This window comes from Camelus bactrianus, chromosome 24 (assembly GCF_048773025.1).
Source record: "Camelus bactrianus isolate YW-2024 breed Bactrian camel chromosome 24, ASM4877302v1, whole genome shotgun sequence".
In the NCBI taxonomy this organism is placed as follows: Eukaryota; Metazoa; Chordata; class Mammalia; order Artiodactyla; family Camelidae; genus Camelus; species Camelus bactrianus.
The window spans coordinates 9,414,299-9,433,794 of record NC_133562.1 but is presented as its reverse complement, the minus strand read 5'-3'; the positions used below and the strand labels follow the sequence as shown (position 1 = coordinate 9,433,794).

Sequence of the window (19,496 nt, the reverse complement as noted above, 5' to 3'; positions counted from 1 at the left end):
TTCATATCTGAGTCTTACCTCTCAAGGCCTCCCAAATCTACGTACCTCACCGTTTTCCAACGGCACAATCCGGGAATATTCAGTAGTACAAAGGACATCATCGTCCCGGGTGACAGCCAGGTTCGCCTCCTGCCCAAACTGTTCCAAACAGTCTACTTTAGAATCTGGGAAGGAAATGATTTAATATTGTAAAATAAAATATTATCATCTTGTAAATCTCTTAAGAAATCTTTTGTTACCTTAAGAAAATATATGAAAATGGAAAGAACAGAAAAGCACGTAAGATTTTCAGACAGAAACTTAGGATGAGGTTCTTAATTCATGAAAGAAAACATGAAGCCATTTCAGGCCACGTGACTTTCAACAGGAATGTCTGGAGATATGGTTCTAAATCCTCACTCCTCATTAGGCACATTTACCCTCAAAGGAGCATTCATGGAAAACCCAACACCTTTGAAAGCAAAATTCCTCTCCACCTCAATTCATCACAGGGTTCAGAGACACGGACACCCTTCATTAGAGAAGATAAAGCAGTCAAGGTAAGTAATGCAAAAGGTGGGATCCGTAAAGACAGAATTTAGTTTCTAATTTTACATAAAAGGAAACAGACTGGAGCTATGGCCCAGTTGTAGGTATCTGCTTCCCCCTAAATTGCGGCAAGAACCATTATCGTAAAAGATTATTTCAACCCCAGTTCTGCATGTGTATCCCTGGAATCCATGCACACATGCTTGTGGAATGGGGATGTTCTGAGGTCACCTGGAAAGTTAAAACTGACCAGCCCCTTGACTAGCCACACTGAGAGACTAATTTTCTAGTTAAATCCATAGTCTTGATCTGTTGAAACAATTCAAATCCCTCATGACATGGTAGGCAGGATTACTTACGAGCAAAATATTGCCAAGGTGAGTAGGTGCTTCCAAAGTCGACAGACCTTTCCAAGACCCAAAGATCAGGGCGAGGAGAATTTGCAAATTTGATTAAAACATAGGCCACGTGGAAAAGCTGATGAAGCAAAGGAGACACAGTTACTCAAGTAGCCTCGTCTATCCACACCCTCCACCAACTCTATCCGGATGCTGTTTCCCAAGGCGACACACCTAGCCACACCTCTCCCGAGATCCAGATCCCATTTCTAACAGCCGATTGGACATCTCTACCTGAGTGCACCCTCTCAAGTTAATCATGTTCAAAAACAAAATAGTCATTTTTCTTTCTCCACCAAATCTAGACATTAATCTTTGTCACACCTCAATCATTATACCCGTGAATTTCAACCAGCCTACCTAGCATCTTCAAGTCTGTACATCCAGAGAAGTCTGATGGCAAACAAGAGTCATCGTGTGCGAAGCTCTTCCAGGACCAAGAGCCGACAGCACAGCCCTGAGTGTCTCCCGGGAGGGACACGGATCTGGCTCCAGGTCCTGAAGAGCTCACAGCTGCAGAACTGAGACCTGCGTGGCTGCGTGGTGGAGCAAAGCACCTCTTTCCCTACACCATCTCCACTCATCTCCTCTTTTCCATTTCTCTCCCTCTCACTGATTTCCTTGTTCATCCTCATCACTCTTGGCCCACGGCCAGGACGATGCAAAGATATGTGTGCCTTCATAGAAGACAGCAGGATTCTCATAGCTGCCTCTTCAAATTGTGACATTTTGTTTTTTGGTTAAATAAAATTTGAAGAAAATCTGGCCCCACATAGATCTGTAATGGGAAAAAGAAAGACCTCACAGCTTGTGGACCTCCTAAAGGGTCTTGGGACCCCCGTGGGTTCTCAACCCCACTTTGAGAACCACTGCTCTTGGTCACACAGATTATCCTTTGTTCTAAGAAGCTCCTTTGCTTAATTCTCCATCACACCAGTTACTGAAAACCCTAAGGTCAACCAGTTCTGGCTCAAATACTTGCTCTTTGATCTTGAAAAATCTGCTTCCCTGGGTTCAGATTAATGCTCCTAAATTGTCTACCCATCCTTGGAAAAAATTATCCAACCTCATTGAGAAAAACTAATCAGGAATTGTAAGGTACTCTGAAATCCATAAAGCAATGCCTAAAGGTAGGAGAAATAATTTCCAGAAGACAAGTACCATTATTATCTAGTGAAGGAATTCATAGGAAATCCATGAACTCCCAGCATGGAAAATCAGCACAAATATATTTCCTTTAAAACTGCATCTCTCTCTTAAACCACATGAAAATAAGACTGCTTTTAGATATAGGAATAAGAGAACATAAATGAAACATTTTGGATACAGGAATTATTCAAAGCATTCTTAACCTCTTCCATCAAAATCCTATAAGCATAGCATGCCCTCCCCCCAAAAAAAACCTATTTATTTAGTAGTGTGTGATCTAAGGGTTACTATGCTCCAGGTACTATGTTAAGCACCTCACAAACATTCTCACAATAAAAGTGGGATTTCATTAACCCCCCTTTACAGATGAGGAAAGTGTGAGAGGTGAAATCATGTGCCCATATCTTGCAGGTGTGAAAATCCAGAACTTTGTATTCTCTCCTCATTGGCCATTAGCTTTGCCACAGAGCCTAATAGATCCTTAACATTGGAACTGTTTCATCCTGGGAGAAATAACTGTCAAAGAAGTTCCAAACATGCTAAGATTCCACTATAGGGAGCCTGGAGGCAGGGGCCTATGCGATAACACATCTCAGTGGTTATCTGAGTGCACTGGTTTCCAGAGATGCACTTTCTGCTACAGCAAATCCTCATAAATGAAACAGCCTTGTTGGCTCAGAAGAAACCTCTCTGTTTCCCTTCATCCTGTTCTGAGATCACGTCTGATCCCTTTAAAGCAGCATAGTAGTTAAACATCCCACATCAGGGGGTGGGAAGGGATAAATTGGGAGTTTGAGATTTACAGATACTAATGCATATAAAATAGGTAAACAAGTTCATACTGTACAGTACAGGGAGCTATATTCAATATCTTGTAGTAACTTCTGGTGAAAAAGAATATGAAAATGAATATATGTATGTTCATATATGACTGAAGCATTGTGCTGTACACCAGAAATTGACACAACATTGTAAACTGACTATATTTCAATTAAAAATATATATATACACAAAAAAAATCCCACCTGAGCTGCAGGGGGAGACATGCTGCGGTGTGTCCCTCTGCTTGTTACCTGAGCCTGCCACCTGGACCTAATAGGTCCCCGGATTCCACCAACTCATCTTCCAGCACCTATGAAGAGGACTTTCCACTCCAAAATACTCCCCTCCCATGTCTGTCTTAAGAACTTAGGAACTTGGTTCCTCAGCACCTGTTTACATGGCCTGACTCCCAGGAGGCTGCATTTCGCTCTTTCTGGGTCCATTTGCACTAAAGGGCTCCGTGCTTTCTCTGTCCCCACTACCAAGGTGCAACTTGCAGTGGGTTCTGGCCAAGCACTCCGGCTCTGCAGCAAATCCCCCCGGAGACGTACAGATTCAAAACGGCACTGGGAGCTGGAGAGAGTGGCCTCCAAAGTGGGTTCATGTGTGTTAAACCAACAGGTGTGGATTTATTCTCTCCTACTTGACGATTTTAACTGATAGGGCTTCTAAATGGCTCCTTCTCTTAAACATCTATGATCAGCTACTTTATGTTTGCCCTTCGATCACTCAAAATACTTCAAAGCACGAATGAGCGACACTTGAGACTCACTGATGTGAACGACAGCCCTTTGTGAAATCAGAAAACGCCAGGCCATGGAGTCACCAGGAGCAGAAAAGCAAAGGTTGAGTTGTGTATTTTCGGAGAAATAACATTTGGGAGTTAAGATAAGGGGGGAAAAGTGACCGAGAAGGACTGAGTCCCCATCCTCTCTCCACGTGCTTCTGACACAAGCGAAGATGGCCTGCACTTTGCTGATGACCTTTTAGGAGGAGGGACAAAGTAGTTTTTAAGTAATGTTTTAACGAATCAGATAATAATCATAAAAGGTGCAGCGCGAGGCACTTTGACTTCCAAAGCCTTCGAGGGGAGTAGCTGAGACAGGGCGGTTCCTACCACCGAGCTCGTGGACGAGCACTGGGGGGCGAGCACAGAGACGTAGGGGAACGCCCAAGTGTCCCCGTCTGGTGCCCGAGCTTGGAGGTGCACAGCTGAGGGAACAGGAGCACCAACTGCCTGAAGCAGATCTTTGCTCTGTGAACCACTAGCCACGTGACTTCAAGCACATCACTGAAGCACTCTGAGACTTTTCCATTTCCTTGTCCATAAAATAATAACATAAAACAATCATAAAAGATGTTTAAGTACACAAATGAAAGATAATAATATCTACTTCATGCAAAGTTTACGTTCTGCATCTAAAAGAACACTTACTATGCTCTGTGGTATATGTTTGTTCCTATCTGTCATTCCCACTAGACTGACATCTTTGTGTCTTAATGACTCCTGCATCCTCAGAGTAGGTGCTTAATAAATGCTGTTGAATTGAAATGAAGTCAACAAATGGGACATGTGATATTGCAAAATATTATGCAAATGTATTTAAAGTCACATCCAAAATTAGCGTCTCACTCAACTAAACGGCACGCTCTCCACCAAAAAAGTCTAAGTTTATAATGTAAAATAAAACTGTTACCATAGCTTTAGAATTTGATAAACAATGCAGCATTTCCTGATTTGCTTCTTCCAGCTTTTTAATTTTGTATAATTTTCAAACCTACAGGAAAGCTCAAAGAACAGTATACAATGATTAACCTAAACTTTTCACTTAGATTCACCAAATGTTAACATTTTGCCACATTTGTACTTTTCCTCTCATGCTCTCTATCTACACACTCACATACGCTTTTTTTTAATCTTTGAAAGTAAGTGTGAGACATCATTGTGCTTCAGCCCTAAATATTTCAGCATGTATCTCCCAAGAACACAGACATTTCTCCTCTATAAACTCAATGTCTTGATGCCTAAGAAATGTTACCCTTTATACAAAAATCTTAGATAACACACTGTCCATATTTGAATTTCCCTAATTCTCCTAATAAACCCATTGTACTTTTCCAATCCAGGATGCAACCAAGGCTTATAGACAGCATTTACTTGCCAAGTCTCTTGTCTCCTTTAATATGGAGCAGTCCTCTCACGATTTTTGTCTTTTGTGACATGGACATCTTTCTACCACAGAATGTCCCCCGTCTGAATCTATCTGATGGTTTTCTCATGATCTGATTCAGGGTAAACAATCTGGCAGGATTACTTCCTGGAGACATGCCCTTCTCATGGCATCATGGCAGGGAGTGTGGGGTGCCAGGCTGTCCCATTATTGGTGATGCTGTTTGATCACTAGCTTAAGAAGATGTCCACTAGATTCCCTCATTATAAAGTCATCTTTTTATCTTTGTCATTAATAAGTAACCCACAGACAAACATTTTGAAACATTTTTATTAACTAAATTATAAACATTCTCACTCTCCATGTAAAAATACAAATAAAAGTTATGAAAAATAAGTTCCAAAATACGGAACCAAACAATTAAATTCCCTTTGTGGCCGATGCCCATTTGAAAAACTTATTTAATGAGCTAATTTTATAGAAACTTTTTAATTGAGAAGGAAAAATAGAGATCAAGTGAAAATGAACTTAATCTTAGTAACCTTGTCTGAAAACTTCTCACAAAATGAAGTGCAATTCTCATTAAACAATCAAGACCAGTGATGAAAAAACAATGCAGCCGGCCAGAAAACAGATCCTTTTTAATCCTGGTCCCAAGAGCAACCCGTTGGCCAATGGCTCGGTGAGAGCACTTCTTTCTTGTGGCTTTACCATCACCCTACGCTATAAAACCCAGACCCTGGCACCATCAGAAAGAATGTGTTTGGGTGGGGAAGGTATAGCTCAGTGGTAGAGCATATTCTTAGCACACACGAGGTCCTGGGTTTGATCCCCAGTACCGCCATAAAAATAAATAAATAAACCTAATTACCTAAGCCACCTTCAAAAAAAAAAGTGTGCTTGGAAGGAAAGTCCCTGTGTCCCTCAACAATTCCTACTGTTCCCCAAAAGCACCCATTCACCTTTGCGGCGGGGCGATAGATCATTCCAGAAACTTACAGGTCAACCTCTCACCCAGGGTAGGAACCTTAATCCTAGAATCTCCTTTTGAGAGCAAGCCACCGCACTGCTGTCAAGTTCTGGCCACTACATGTTTCTGACAAAAACTTTTTCTCGTAAGTCCTCCTCCCACCCTTTGAAGTAGCACAGATTTCCACCATTTTCGCTCACGACAGCCTGCCCAGAATTTAAATACCAGCCCCACATCTCCCTAGGTGCTTTTTACGGAATTAATATTCAAGCCAGCAGGAGGCAAGGATTACGGTAGGAACTGGAAAGGAAAAGAGAATTAAAGTATCTCTCTTGCTCATTAAAGATAACTACAGTAGCCTGACAGATAAAAACCCTGAACTAAAAGAGAGTCTAAAGATTCAGATCACTCCAATAACTTGGAAAATGACAAGCCCACTATTTTTTTTTGGTGGAAGAGTTCAAGAAAAAAAAATCAAAAGATGGGGAAAAGATGAATCATTTGCATCTATATTTTATGACTTATGAATTTTTAACTCTGAAGGAAAAAAGTGACTGAAGACATAGCATGGTTCTCAGTCCTTGTTCCCTCGGTAGACTCAAAGGGCAGAACTTGAAACTCACATTCTTTACTCAAGAGCATTTACCTACGACTAACAATTTACAAATAGATTTGGTGACTTTAAATAAGCTAAAGCCCATTGGAGTCTAAGAACTCTGAGCTCAATTTCACAATTAAGTCTAGTATTTTATCCAACTCTCTACAGCTACCCTCTACTGATAGGGAATTTTTTTTTTGTCCAGGACCAAGTTCTCCTTGTAAAACTCACTTTTCCTCATTCACGCTTTCTTTGATAATTTATAATAAAATTGGGCATGACATTTAGTTCACTCACTGAACTAATAAATAGCCTAAGAATTTGTCTGACAAACGATACAGGACAAGGGAAATTCTAATCATGTTCTTCCAAGGCAAAGAGATTTAACTAACTCAACTTTAGTAACTAGCAACCATGTTATCTAAATTTTTTTAACTTAACTCCTAAAAAATCATTGATATCTACAAGTGACTTGCACCAAGATAAAATTCAACAAAATATTTCTCAATGTTGAGGATTTATCCTAAATCATATTTTAAATGATGTTATCATCATTTTTCATAAATAAGTCCACACCCTCCATAATGTTCCCGTCTCCTCCTTGGCCAACATCTTTCTCCTTAGAGGGTACTATCCTTTTTGGTCTGCACCCATAATGGTCCTTACCTACTTAGTTGTCATATCTGCTCCTTTCTCCCTCTGTTACATCTTTCTTAAGATTTAGCATCCATGGCTAAGTCAGAGTTTTACCTAAGGCTAAAATTATCCTTTTGGCTGTGTTTCCAAGGCTCTTACTAATGACAGGGCACTGGAGGGACCCTTTTGACAGCAGCTGTGCATAATGCCGGTCACTTAAATTGACTCGGCATACTCCTTTTTATTAGTCAGCATATCCACTCTCTCTCATTTTTTTTTTTTTTTTTTTTTGGAATAAGCTTTAACCTAAAGTGTCATTTCAAATCAGCTGGGCTATAAAGTGAATACTCATCTTAGAACCTGTCCTTAGGCCAAAAGCTGTCTTTACTTTCTGAACACAAAATCCCCTCGTATGGTAGTTCTCAAAGGGGATGGTGTCACTGTCTGGGGGCTTTTGTTGGTTGTCACAATAACAAACCCAAATAAGGGGAGAGACCGTGCGTCTGGAGAAAGAGCACGCCCGTTCCAGGTGGGAGTTTGGACCTGCCATCAGAATATGGCTGGAGAAGGGGCCCTGTTGGAGGTGTTCGTCTTTTGTTTGTTGGATTTCTGAGGTTCCTAATGCCCTTCCCAACATATGAATCTTGCTGGGAGCAGAACGCACCTCTGATTTTAGAAGCTGAAAATGCCAGTTTTTCCGGCCCCCGGCAGGTAAGGAAGGCAGTATGGATGCCTGATCTGGACTCAGCAAATTGGATGTCCCCTTCCGAGATTTTACACCTAGAGCAAGTGATACAAAAAGGCAGGGACACAGAATTCAGCAGCCCCATCTGGCTTCTGGGGACAGTGGCTGACCCAGCAGGGGCGTCCTGAGCCCAGAGTCCGGGCTCCGGGCTGGCCGTGTGTCAGCACCAGCTGCGGCAACCAGTGTCCAGCCACAGCTGCGTCCTCACAGAGGGACCTGTGCTTCTGCCTGTGCAATCTCCCTGGCTTCTGCCCATTTTCTGAGCCTGATTCTCCATGATCCTCAACCCTCACCCGCTACCCCATGTCCTCTCCTTCCACCCTTGAAGGTGACTTTTTCTCTTTCACTGGTAAAATTAGAACCATCAAAAAGGAATCCCCTGCCTTCTCCTCCCAAATCCACGCGGCATTCTCATCTGCACATCCCCCCCACCTTCCCTCTGGACAAATGGAGCACAAGCCTCCTCCCTCCGCGCTCTGGGTCCCATTCCCTCCTGCCTTCAGTTGGATCCTTCCCATCAGCTTTTATTTTATGTATTCATTTAGTTTTCAATTACAGTACAGTTGACTTACAATATATTAGTTTTGGGTGCACAACATAGTGATTCAAAATTTTCGAAGATCACACTGCATATAAAGTCATTGTAAAACACTGGCTATATTCCTTGCGCTGCACATTACATCTTTCTGCCCTACTTATTTCATACCCAGTGGTTTGTCCTCTTAATCCCCTTTCCCATGTGTCCCTCCCCCCAGCCTCTCCCCTGTAGTAACTGCTAGTTGGTTCTCTGTATCTGTGAATCTGTTTCTGTTCTGTTCTATTCGTTCATTTGTTTCATTTTTTCAGAGTCTACCTATTAGTAAAAACATGTAGCATTTGTCTTTCTCCCTCTGACTTATTTCACTAAGCATAATACCCTCCAGTCATCAGCTTTTAAATCTCTCTTCCACCCGAAAGATAAGAAAGTTCCTCTTCTTCCATCCAAACCCTCGTCTAGCTCCACCCACCTCCTTCTCCCAGACGCAGCCACACTTCCGCAAAGGGTGGGGCGCCGGCCAGTCCCCCTTCCTCGCCTCTCACTCCCACGTCTCCTCCAGATCACCCCGAGTTCAGCGCTCAGCCTTTCCTCATCTCACGCCACGCTGTTTCCATCTTGCACCACTGACTCTGATTTACGTCTCTAGCCCAGGCTTCTGACATAAACTTCAGACCTGACAGTCCAACTGATCTCCACTTGAGACACCATGCATCCACCTCAACTCAATTCGACCCAGCTAAAGCCTAACCCTGCCCCCGGGAGCCTGCCGGTGCCTGTGGAACCTGCAGGTCTCAACGCAGCCCTCATTGCCTCTGGTGAGTTGTATGTGTTTCATGCTTCCTGGATTAAAACACCCATCACAGCAGTAATTCAGTAAATACTCATGGCTCGAGTGCACACAGCCTGTGAATGTGGAATGTGAGCTGGATGATCCTGCAAACTCACGAACCGCAGCAGGAGGACTCGGGCCACATGCAGCTGCAGGCCCCAGTCAGGGTGATGCTGGCAGTTGACCAGAACCCTAATGAGGCCAAAACCCTAATGACTGCCCTTATTTCACATGAAATGGGACACTCAAAGTCACTGTCACTGGGATGAACAGATGCATCCCCAGCTGAACTCTCAGATCTGGACATGGGATGGCCTCCTGGGTCCCAAACGCTCCCACGTAAATGCTCTGACTCTCACATGACCCCAGCAGGCCTTCACAGCAGGGCAAATACATGTTAGGGTGATGCCACAGGGAATGGGGAGGCCAGAGGTGAAGGGTCAGAGCAGATGGGATGAGGTGTGGTGGCTGGGCAGCGGAAAGCAGTTGGGCTGTTGGACATCAGGAGACCTGGGTGGGTTCTGTGCCTCGCTCAGCATGGGCAGGGACTCAAGTGATCTTAGGTGAGTGAGCCAAATTTTGAGCCTCAATTTCCTGAAATCCAGCTCTGGGTAGGACATTGTTAGGAACAAGGACAGGGACTCAAGCCTGCCCCAGGGGGGCGACAAGTGGAACACCAGCAGGGAGGTGGTCAGGGCAGCCAGACAGATCCACCACCGCAGGCAGGTTAAACAGAGAGACTGGGCCCAGGGCCCCAGCTAATCAGCTCCAGGCACACCTGGCAGGCTGGGGTGCAGCTTATGCCCGCTCTGCCCACTGGCGGAGATGGGGACTGACAAGGGAAGAACACCTTCCACGCCAGCAGGGAACATCCCACTAAGAGCAATCGGGCCACCTCGCCAGGAATGGCGTCTGGATCTGAAGAGGGCTGACGGGGGTGAGCGGCGAGGCCTTCTGGAAAAGAGAGTCTGGAGTTGGAGGATGGATGGAGCCCCAAAGTTCCTCATCCACACAACAGCCCACCCCCACTCACTTCCCGAGGACCCACTTGTGCCCCCTCCTCCACTCTCATCCTCCCCCGTCTTCCTTCCTTAAGCCTTGCTCCAATCCAGGCCCCTTTCCTCCCCCTGCACCCAAAGCTACACAGAGCGGGGAGGATTGTACCAAAATGTTTATAGTATCCGTCCTGCAAATGTGGAATATGACAGCTATTAAATGTGGAATATTAACCACACAAGGGACTAAATGGGTTTTCAGGCATAGCTTAGAGCTTCTTATTTATAATGTTATTCTAGGAAAAAGATGCAAAATGAGTTCTAAACATCTGATGTAACTTATGGCACACATCTCATTTATACCTATATATGACTTCCCCCCAGGCAATAATTCTATTAAATAAATTCACAATGTGAAAGACAACCTCACTAATGACCATACAAATACCAACCCTGCAGAGGTGAGAAGCAAGGAAACAGATATACACACAGTATCAATGAACCTTCATAACATGGAGCGCGTGAATGTGGAAGATGTTATGGCCCATTTGTATGAACACGTTGTATGTATTACAATATATTTATACATTCACATTCATACACAGATACACACACATATAACCACATAAAACAACACTTCACATTTTACAGGCAGTGTATTGTAGTGGTTGAGAAAGCAGGACCTGGGCCAGAATGTCTGGCTCCAGGTTCCAAGCTGTGCCCTCTGGGCAATGCCCTGCTCCTTTTGTGCCTTGGTGCCTCATCTGTAAAAAGGAATAATATTAGTACTTAATGTTGGAGTTTTTGAAAGAGACCAATAAAAAGCACCCCTCTTCCCTATCTGGTTCAGAATCAACTGAGAAGACAAAGGAACAAGGGTAAGGAGGACAAAGTATCGTTTTTATTTCTGGTGAAGCAGACATTGGAGGACTGAAGTGGTGTCTGTGGACTGCGCCCGGCAGGTGCGATGTCCCGGGGTGGGTGGCCTGTGTGAGTCTGAGAGGACGCCTGCTCTCAAGGGACGGGGCAGAGCTGTGCTCGACCAGCTCCTGATTCCACACTGACCATCCAGAAGCGGGGACAGAAAGAGGCCAGCAGCACCACCCAAGTGGACCCACTTCTACACGGACAGAAGCGTCGGTGACCACGCACCACAGAGGGCTGGTGTGAGGGGTTAAAGAACCGATGCCTGGAGACCACTTGGCACAGAGCCCGCACATGCAAGGGCCTCGTCCGTGGAAGTGGGCACTTCTTAAGAGCACCACTGTGTTTCAGGTTAAGTAGCAAAGATGCCAGAGCAGGTTCTTGTCAAGGGGGTGGGAAAACAGAAAAATAAAGCAAGAGAGAGGCGTACTCCACAGCATGCTGTGAGCTCAGAGATATGATTAGCTCACCTCCTTGAAGTGTGGACCATGTCTCTAAAGTTCTCCAACAACTGCTTCCCAAGGAGATAAACAACACAAAACTAAATGGAACATCAGCCTTTGATAATCACAAAATATACGTGGCCACCTGTTCTGGTCAAGCGACTTGGCAAAAATCTCAAGGAACCATTAGAGACGATCATGAGCTCCTTGCATCCTGGTTCCAGGCAGCAGGAGTCACCTTCTGCTCCCTGAGCAGAAGGTGACTCCAACGCAAACACCCGCGGGTGCAGGCTCCCCAGGAGGAATGGTCTCCTTGTGGTTTGGGCAGCCAGCGATTGAGATGGGTTTTTCTCCAGCTCATTAGTCCTGGCTAAGACGTGCAGGTCCATTAACTGCCTGACTTGCAAAGACAGAGGACCACTTCCACCTGAACTGCAATTCAACTGATGGTTCTCAGGGAACAAATCCACCCCAAATTTGGGAAAGCTTGTCAAGCTTGAAAAGATCCACTTGGATGGGTTGATCCTGTGCCTGCCTTATATCCCCCTGTCCTCATAACCTCCGGCTTCTTCCTTTCTTGATGTTCCTTTCAGGATGGCAAGACTTTTCCATAAGCCAAGCCCATGACTGGTCACTTCTTGAAACTTCTGGTGCAGGAGGGAGGGAGCAAAGGCCTGAGGGTGGACATGTGAGGGCTTTCTCACCAACAGAATGAAAGTTTCTGTTCAGGGAGTTCCAAAAGGAAATCCTTGCTTTTTTCTTCCCCATTCCAGAAAAATCAGTGTAGGAAGAAGCTCTGTGCACCTGCCTTCTGCTTTACAACTAAGGATGCCATTAGGCTCCATTCTAATCAGTGTGATTCTCTAACTGCCTTCAAGTCTCTCTTGACCTATCATGGTAGCATTTATTTGCTATTTAATGTTGCACTCCCTTGGGCAAGGGTGAACGCAGACCCTCACGGGGACCCCACTCCACCACTGGCCATGCACACACCAGGATCCCCTCCCGATGGCTGCTGGGGACACACTGTGCCCTGGCCAAGAGCAAGGAGGTCAAGATCCCCTTCCCATAGGCCCACCGCCCAACTCACACAGACGGAAGATGCCCAAGGGATTGGAACCTCCACCCTGGGATGCGCTTGGTACCTAGATGCAGGATAGGTGAGAGGCTTGTCCCTGTCAAGTCACCCATCACTCTGCCAGCTTGAGATGGAGAAGGCACTGCCCTGCCCCTCCTCCTCTGCACAGTGTGCACGCAGCCAACCCTCCCAGACCCCAGCCAGAGCGGGGCAGGGTGGGGACAGGAAGGGGGAGGATTCGAATATGGACGCGCCATCCACTGGGGAGCAGCTGGTCGAGAACCTGTCTGAGAGGCAGCACACGCCCCAAGGTCCCATTGGACTTCACTTCTAAAACACAGATTCAAACGTAAAATTATTAAGAATTTTAAGATGGCAGTAAGCCCCAAGCTTGGGTCCCCTTTCTTAGCATAGGGATTCAAGGACCAGCTTCGAGAAACACTGACCTAAGAACAGCCCGACCCAGGTGAAGCAGGTAATAAGACGGGTCCCAGCACAAGGAGGGGGACAAAAGGGTGGAGACTCTGAGCGCCAGAGCTGCTCCAGGCAGGAAGTCGCCCTGTGTTCTAGAACTGATATCAGGGTCCCAGCCACAGTTATCTACAGGCTCTCGGATAACTGGTAAAAGAGAACAAGTCTCTTAAGATGCAGAGAGATCGTCATGATGGACTAGTAGGGGTGACAAACCATTCTGGTTTGCCTGGGACTGGCCCGGTTTTAGTAATGAAAATCCTGCTTCCTTAGTCTCAGGCAAAGTGGGACAGTTGGTCACACTATGACCAAGGCCCCATGTTGGCCCAACAAACTCCTGTTCATCTTTGAAAGATGAATGGAAAGGCTGCTGCCTTGCAAAGTCTTCCCAAAACACCCCAAGCAGAGGTCACACCTCCCTCCATGGTGGTTACACTTGTCAGGATGCACAATGGTTCTGTATTCATGCATTTGACTCCACAGGAAGCATGTGAAATCCCAGAATCCTACATGAATATACAGGGAGGGGTCCCGTCATAAATGCTGGGGGAGGAGAGGCGAGGTGGAGAGGTCCCTGCTGCTAAGGTGTGGTGTAGGGGCCGGGTGGCAGTGGGGCCCCAGTACAGCTCTTGGCCAGCCCAGCTTGGCCACAGAGCCAGAAACCCAGGCCCCTCTGCTTTGCCCCCTGGGCTGCGACTTAGCCCCACAGCCTGAGGGACTGGGATTAGCGCCCTGAGCTGGAGGAAATGCAGGGTCAAGACATAGGAAAATTGAGCAGATGGCTGCGGTCGCAAGAAAAGGAGGGGAAGGCGGCAGCTGCAAGAAAGACTTGTCAGGTAGAACTATTACAACAATAGTAAGGGCGAGGAGGAGGAGGATTTAGGACGTGCCCGGTACTAATACTGCTGTTTTAGTAGCCTTTACAATAACCCTAGTGTATCAGCATTAATATCCTCCCTACTTCATAGATGGAGAAACTGGAGTTTGCAGAAGACGCAGACTGTGTCCGTGGTCACACAGCGAGGACCAGGACTCGAGCCCACGTCTGATTCCAAGTCTCATTCCATTGCAATCAGCGACGCTGCTGTCTCGGGCAGCTAGAGGGCCGGCCAGGGCCAGAAGGGAGTGAGGTCCTTTCTTCAAGGAATCCTTCCTCCCTGGGTGGTTCTGCCAGCGCCAGAAGTTGCCACACAGCCTGATTTTCCGGCCCCTTGTGTGTGCCAAGCTCAAGAAAGCCAGCAACTGGGGGAATATAGAGAGTCACCTGGCTGTGAGGACGTTCTGCCTCAGTCTCCGGGTCTGCGTGTCCCTAGCGTGGTGTCACTTATCCCTGGCGACGGGAGGCTCTGCCCACTCCTCCCGGACCTCATCTTCTCGCACCCCTGCCTGCCCTGCTTCAGGGCCAGCCTGTGCCCTGCTCTCTACCCGCCAGGGAGCTGGCTGAGGAGCAGAGAGTGTTCTTTCACTTGAAACCTGGTCTCCAGTGAGTTTTAAGTCAATGTATTACCTCTCCCAGCAACCTGAGCCGTGCAGCAGCTTTCTCCTCAGCTAAAGGAATTCCAGGGGTTGGTGGACAGCCTGCCCTCCACCCTGAAATCACACTGTGCCCACGGCTGCCAGACCATCTCCACAGAAAGCTGGCCCTGTCTCTCCTGCCATGGACTGTGTCTTCTCCACGCTGTGGTTACAGACCAGCTCGGGGCACAAAATAAGTATGTTCAAGGGAGCCAAAGTACAAGCTATCTGTGCAAGTCTGTCTTCTCTAAGATAATTCGCTGAGCAAGACATTCAACAAAGAACGGGCTTCATTAAGCTCCAATTGTTCTCCAAAGTCAGCTATTTAATAAGAGTAAAAATAACGGCTAGGATGAGGTACAACGTGGGTGGGCGGGGGTCTTTTGAAAGAATGCCTTGGGGAGACACTATGAGTCATGGTATGGATGCTCAGGATGAATCCCCATATATTTACACACGAACCCACTCTCAGCTATCAACACACATCGTTATCCTACTGTCACTAGAAACATTTAAGGCAAAAGAAAAAAATATTTGGGAATGACACAGTACAATAGCTAATGAGGCCTTATAATTAAAGGATGTATTTGCTCAAGGGGGAAAAAATATCGAATCAGCTCTAAAAGGAAATAGCTTAGTAAAAGCAGGTTCTCTGTCCATGATGCATCATAGCAGGAAAATTCTAACCTGGCGCGCACTTCAAATAGCCTTTGGTGCTGGGTCACCGGCTCGATGCTGAGCTTCTTGGCAAAAACCCGCTTGGAAAGAAGCAAAACTGAAAACTGAACCACAGCCAGCTTACAAAGCCTGAGTGTCTTCTACAGAATTCACTGTGCTTCTCGAAATGACTCAAAAATATCATTAACACTATAAAATAAGAAATAGTCCTGTATGAATATACAAACCTTTCAGGCTTTGGATAATCCTGAAGTCGGATAAAACACATCTTGATGGTTTATTCTAAGTGGCAACCAAATGTATGACTGGAATGAAGACAGTGACAGTATTTTCCCGTTTTGTTAACATACTGCTTGTATTCATCTACATCCCATTTGTTTAAGGAAAAAAAGGTGGGGAGGGATTTAGAGCCTTAAATCCTAAATGATGTAAAGAAAACAGCAATATGTAATCATCAAAGAGCCAAAACAAACCAAAAAAAAGGAGTGAAAGAAAAATTATCAGCAGTGACAAAATCTTGAGCCCACAATAGGGCTGCACACAAAATGCAGGTCATGGAGCTCTATACACTTGCATGGTATAGCCATAAATTTGCTTCTAGTAGCCAATATAAAGAGGAAACAGGATCCCAGTGTTCGTATGTTTTGTTTTTTAATGCCCCAAAGAAGCAGGACTACTTCAGGAACTAAAGGGATTTCACAAATGGATCTTCACAGGGGAATGCTCTGGAAGGTGACGGACAACATCCCAAGAAGGGGAGAGGCACAGTTCTAACCAAACACCCACAGGGGCCACAAGCGTTTCACAGAGCAAGAGCAGACAGAACGGAGCACCACGGGCAGTGTCGTCACACAGCATCCAAGGCCAGCTCTGCACCACACCACGCGGGCACCTGCTCACCTGTGACCGTTAGTCACAGGGTGCGTAGCACTCAGAGGCTGCATAACAACCCTGAGCTTCGGTTTCCTCATCTAGAGAACAAGAACCTACCCTATGAGGTTGTAGTCAGAACGAAATGACTTAATACTTGAAAAGTGCTTGGGACGGTTTCTAGCAGAAGTATGTAAGCATTAAATTCACCGTATAGCTGCCATAAAACTTAAGGTTTTTCAGTCCTAAAGTATTCATCTTGTGAAGCAAGGTGTTATGCCTCTTGCTTCATCTTATGAAGCAAATAATGAAGAATTTTCTAAGACTCACAAGGGTGTCTACCAGGAAAAGGGCAACACACCCTCTTACCACCCTTTTTTCTAAATATTTCGATTAATACTCTAAACGTAAGTGGCCAAAAGTCCAACTTTTTCACTATGTCTTCAGTATGTTCCAAATTGCAAGGAATAAATATTCTACTGTCTGTTGCACATATATGTACAGCTTTTGGTGTGTGAGGGACATATGTCAATTGGGCAGATACAGTAAGGGACTCTCTGTATGCTCGTTCATCCATCCATTAGACGTATATTCACTGATTATTTCTATGCACCAGGCATTCTCTATAGAATGGGACAGAATGTTATTCCTTATTTCATAGTCATAATTCAGCTGAGCCCTCTTCCTCCTTCCCTCCTTTCCCCTCACACATTTACATTATATGTACTTTAAAAAATTGTAGTTAGGCACCTTCTCAATAATTTCCTTTCATTCTTTCAGAGACGAGAACTGCGGGCGGGGTTGGGGGGTGGTTACTAAATTTCAACCAGTCGAAAAGCACCCTTTGCAAGTCAGAGTGCTGGTGTCACTCAGCCCCAGCAGGAAACAGATGGCCCACTAGAATGAAGCAATCGATGGGAGTTTCATAAAGCAGCTATTCACAAGCACACATTTACAGATAAGTGGGCAGGGGTGACACCTAAGAGCATCTGAGAGCCCTCCCCAGCCTGGACCCCAAGGGCAGGAAGCAGATACCAGAGCTGGGACAGAGCTGCTGCTGTAAGAGCCAGCTGCCTGCTGGGAGCCAAGCCCCTCAACAGAAGAACTGAGATGCTGCAATCGATGAGGGAACAGACGCCCCAGTCCCGCTCCTCCCGCCCTCTGAGCTGAGCACGGGTGTGCACCCTCCACTGGCCAAACTCTGCCAGAAGCCCAAGGGCAGGGAGCCTACAGATGCTGCCCATGAAGGTCAGCTGCTTTGGGCACTGAGCAGGGTGGACAGTAGCTGGAGGGCAGGAGGGAGACCATCCCGGTCACAGGGGGCTTGGGGCTACATCTTAAATAATTAGCAAATGCATCTTGAACTGCACAGCCAAATCTGAGCCAGGGGAGAGATTCACGGTCACAGAAAGGAGAGGCAGGCTTTTCAGGATGGGCATCAATCACTTGAAGAAAAATGACAGTAAATGGCCTAGAGCGGGGCGACTCAAAGTGGTCAGTGGACGGCATGTTACACACCTGCGGTGAAACACGGGCAGAGTCAGCGCCGAGAAGCCTTTGTGACCGGAAAGAGTAAGCTGGCGTCTGCTGAATCTAATTTTATCAAATGAGGCTTCTACTTCGTATGCTTTAGGCTTTATTTTTTGACAAATTCATTTTTACTGTATTTTACAAAAGTACTGGTCTGTGACAGCTTAGAAATGTTTTGTTAAAAAAACTGGTCCTTTGTCACAGACGGCTTGAGGAGCACTGGTCTAAGCCACGCTTCACGAATCTTAACGTGCAGGTGGCCCAGCAGCAGAGATTTAAACGCAGGTTCTGACTGAACAGGTTCAAGCTGGGGCCCAGGACTCTGCATTCCTAACAAGCTCCCAGAGGCACCGATGCAGCCGATCCAAAGACCACACTTCAAGCCCAAGGGTGGGCGCTGCCCTGGCTGAAAATGAGCAGGTTTCAGGGAGGGGTGTGTGACCATGCCCTCGGGTGGGGTGGAGGTTTGTGTAGACTTGGGGAGGGCAGGGGGCACACGTGGCCTGGTGACAAGAGAAGGGAGGAGAGCAGAGACTAGGACTGAGTGAAGGCTGGCTGAGATAACAGAAGCAGGTTGAACAGGGGCATGTGTGAAGCCCTAGTGGTAGAGGGCAAACCGGGGCAGCATGGGCAAAGGGTCAGACTCACCTGTCCTAAACACCAGCCCCTTCAGGTCCAGCCCTGCCCAGGCCTGAGCAGTGCTGGGGAGACACCGTCACCAGGATACCCAGGAATTTGCAAAACAGCTGCCCTCCACCCAGTCTCCCTGCCCTGGCCCCCTCTGCAGTAAGGAGGCTGGACTCTGCTTTCCTTGCACCCCACCTCACCTCGGCCAGGCCCTGGGCCCTGCTCTGTCACCCCGACGCAAGCTGCTCCACAGCTCTGCATGCCTGCACCCTCTTTTAGAGACACCAGCCTGAATTTGAGCTCTGTGCCCTCCCAGATGTGGTGGGAAGAGAGCGCTGCATCTCCCAGCCCCCGGAGTTCCCTGGCCCCGGCGTGTCCCTTGCATCTTGCCGGAGCTCTGGACACTGCATGCTTGTAACAGGCCGCAAGGGACAGAGAGTCAGGTGAGCTAGGATGCTTGTGAGAGGCAAGAGAAAGACCCAGATGTCCCACTCCGGTTATTCTGTGATGGGGGAAAGCTATCAAGGTCACCCTACAATCTCATCGCTCAGGGTGCTTAAAGCACATGGCACAAAGCTGGTCATGTATGATGTACTGAGCCGGGAAATTCTTAAACTGTAGAGTGTTTACATTAGTGGTTTGGGAGTTAAAGAGAGCAGGGCAAATAGCACCGGAGGTTTCGGCTGAGTTAGAGACAAGGAGCATGAAGCATCCTCGTCTGCAGGCTACCCACCAAGGAACCTCGTGTGGGGGAGGGGCTGGAGCTGCCGAGGGGATGAAGGGGACGGAAGCTGGGCCCTCCGGTGCTGGGGGAGCCCCAAGAGGCCTGGGAGGTAGGACAGCCACCCTGTCCGCCCTGCGAGGCCACGTGGGGCAGGGCCAGTGGGGACCACTGGAGCCAGGCAAGGAGCTGGTCCTGGGGGAGCCCTAACCCTCCCGACCAGCTCCTCGGGCCACCACTCTGGGGCTGGGAGGGTGGCT

At 46.8% G+C, this 19,496-nt stretch overlaps 1 protein-coding gene across 12 annotated transcripts in view; it reads right to left on the bottom strand.

Annotated features, from left to right (window-relative positions):
- The window catches only part of LAMA3 (laminin subunit alpha 3), a 211,988-nt gene that overhangs the window by 156,232 nt on the left and 36,260 nt on the right, over nucleotides 1–19,496 (bottom strand). For all 12 annotated transcript variants that reach the window (XR_012502026.1, XR_012502027.1, XR_012502028.1 and 9 more), the window contains 2 exons: nucleotides 888–1,005; nucleotides 46–164 (listed from right to left, as the gene is read on the bottom strand). Coding sequence is in view for 8 of the 12 variants with exons in the window: in XM_074352160.1 (XP_074208261.1) it covers nucleotides 46–164; nucleotides 888–1,005 (237 nt within the window). In the remaining 4 variants the exon portion in view is untranslated. The remainder of the gene's footprint in view (nucleotides 1–45; nucleotides 165–887; nucleotides 1,006–19,496) is intronic.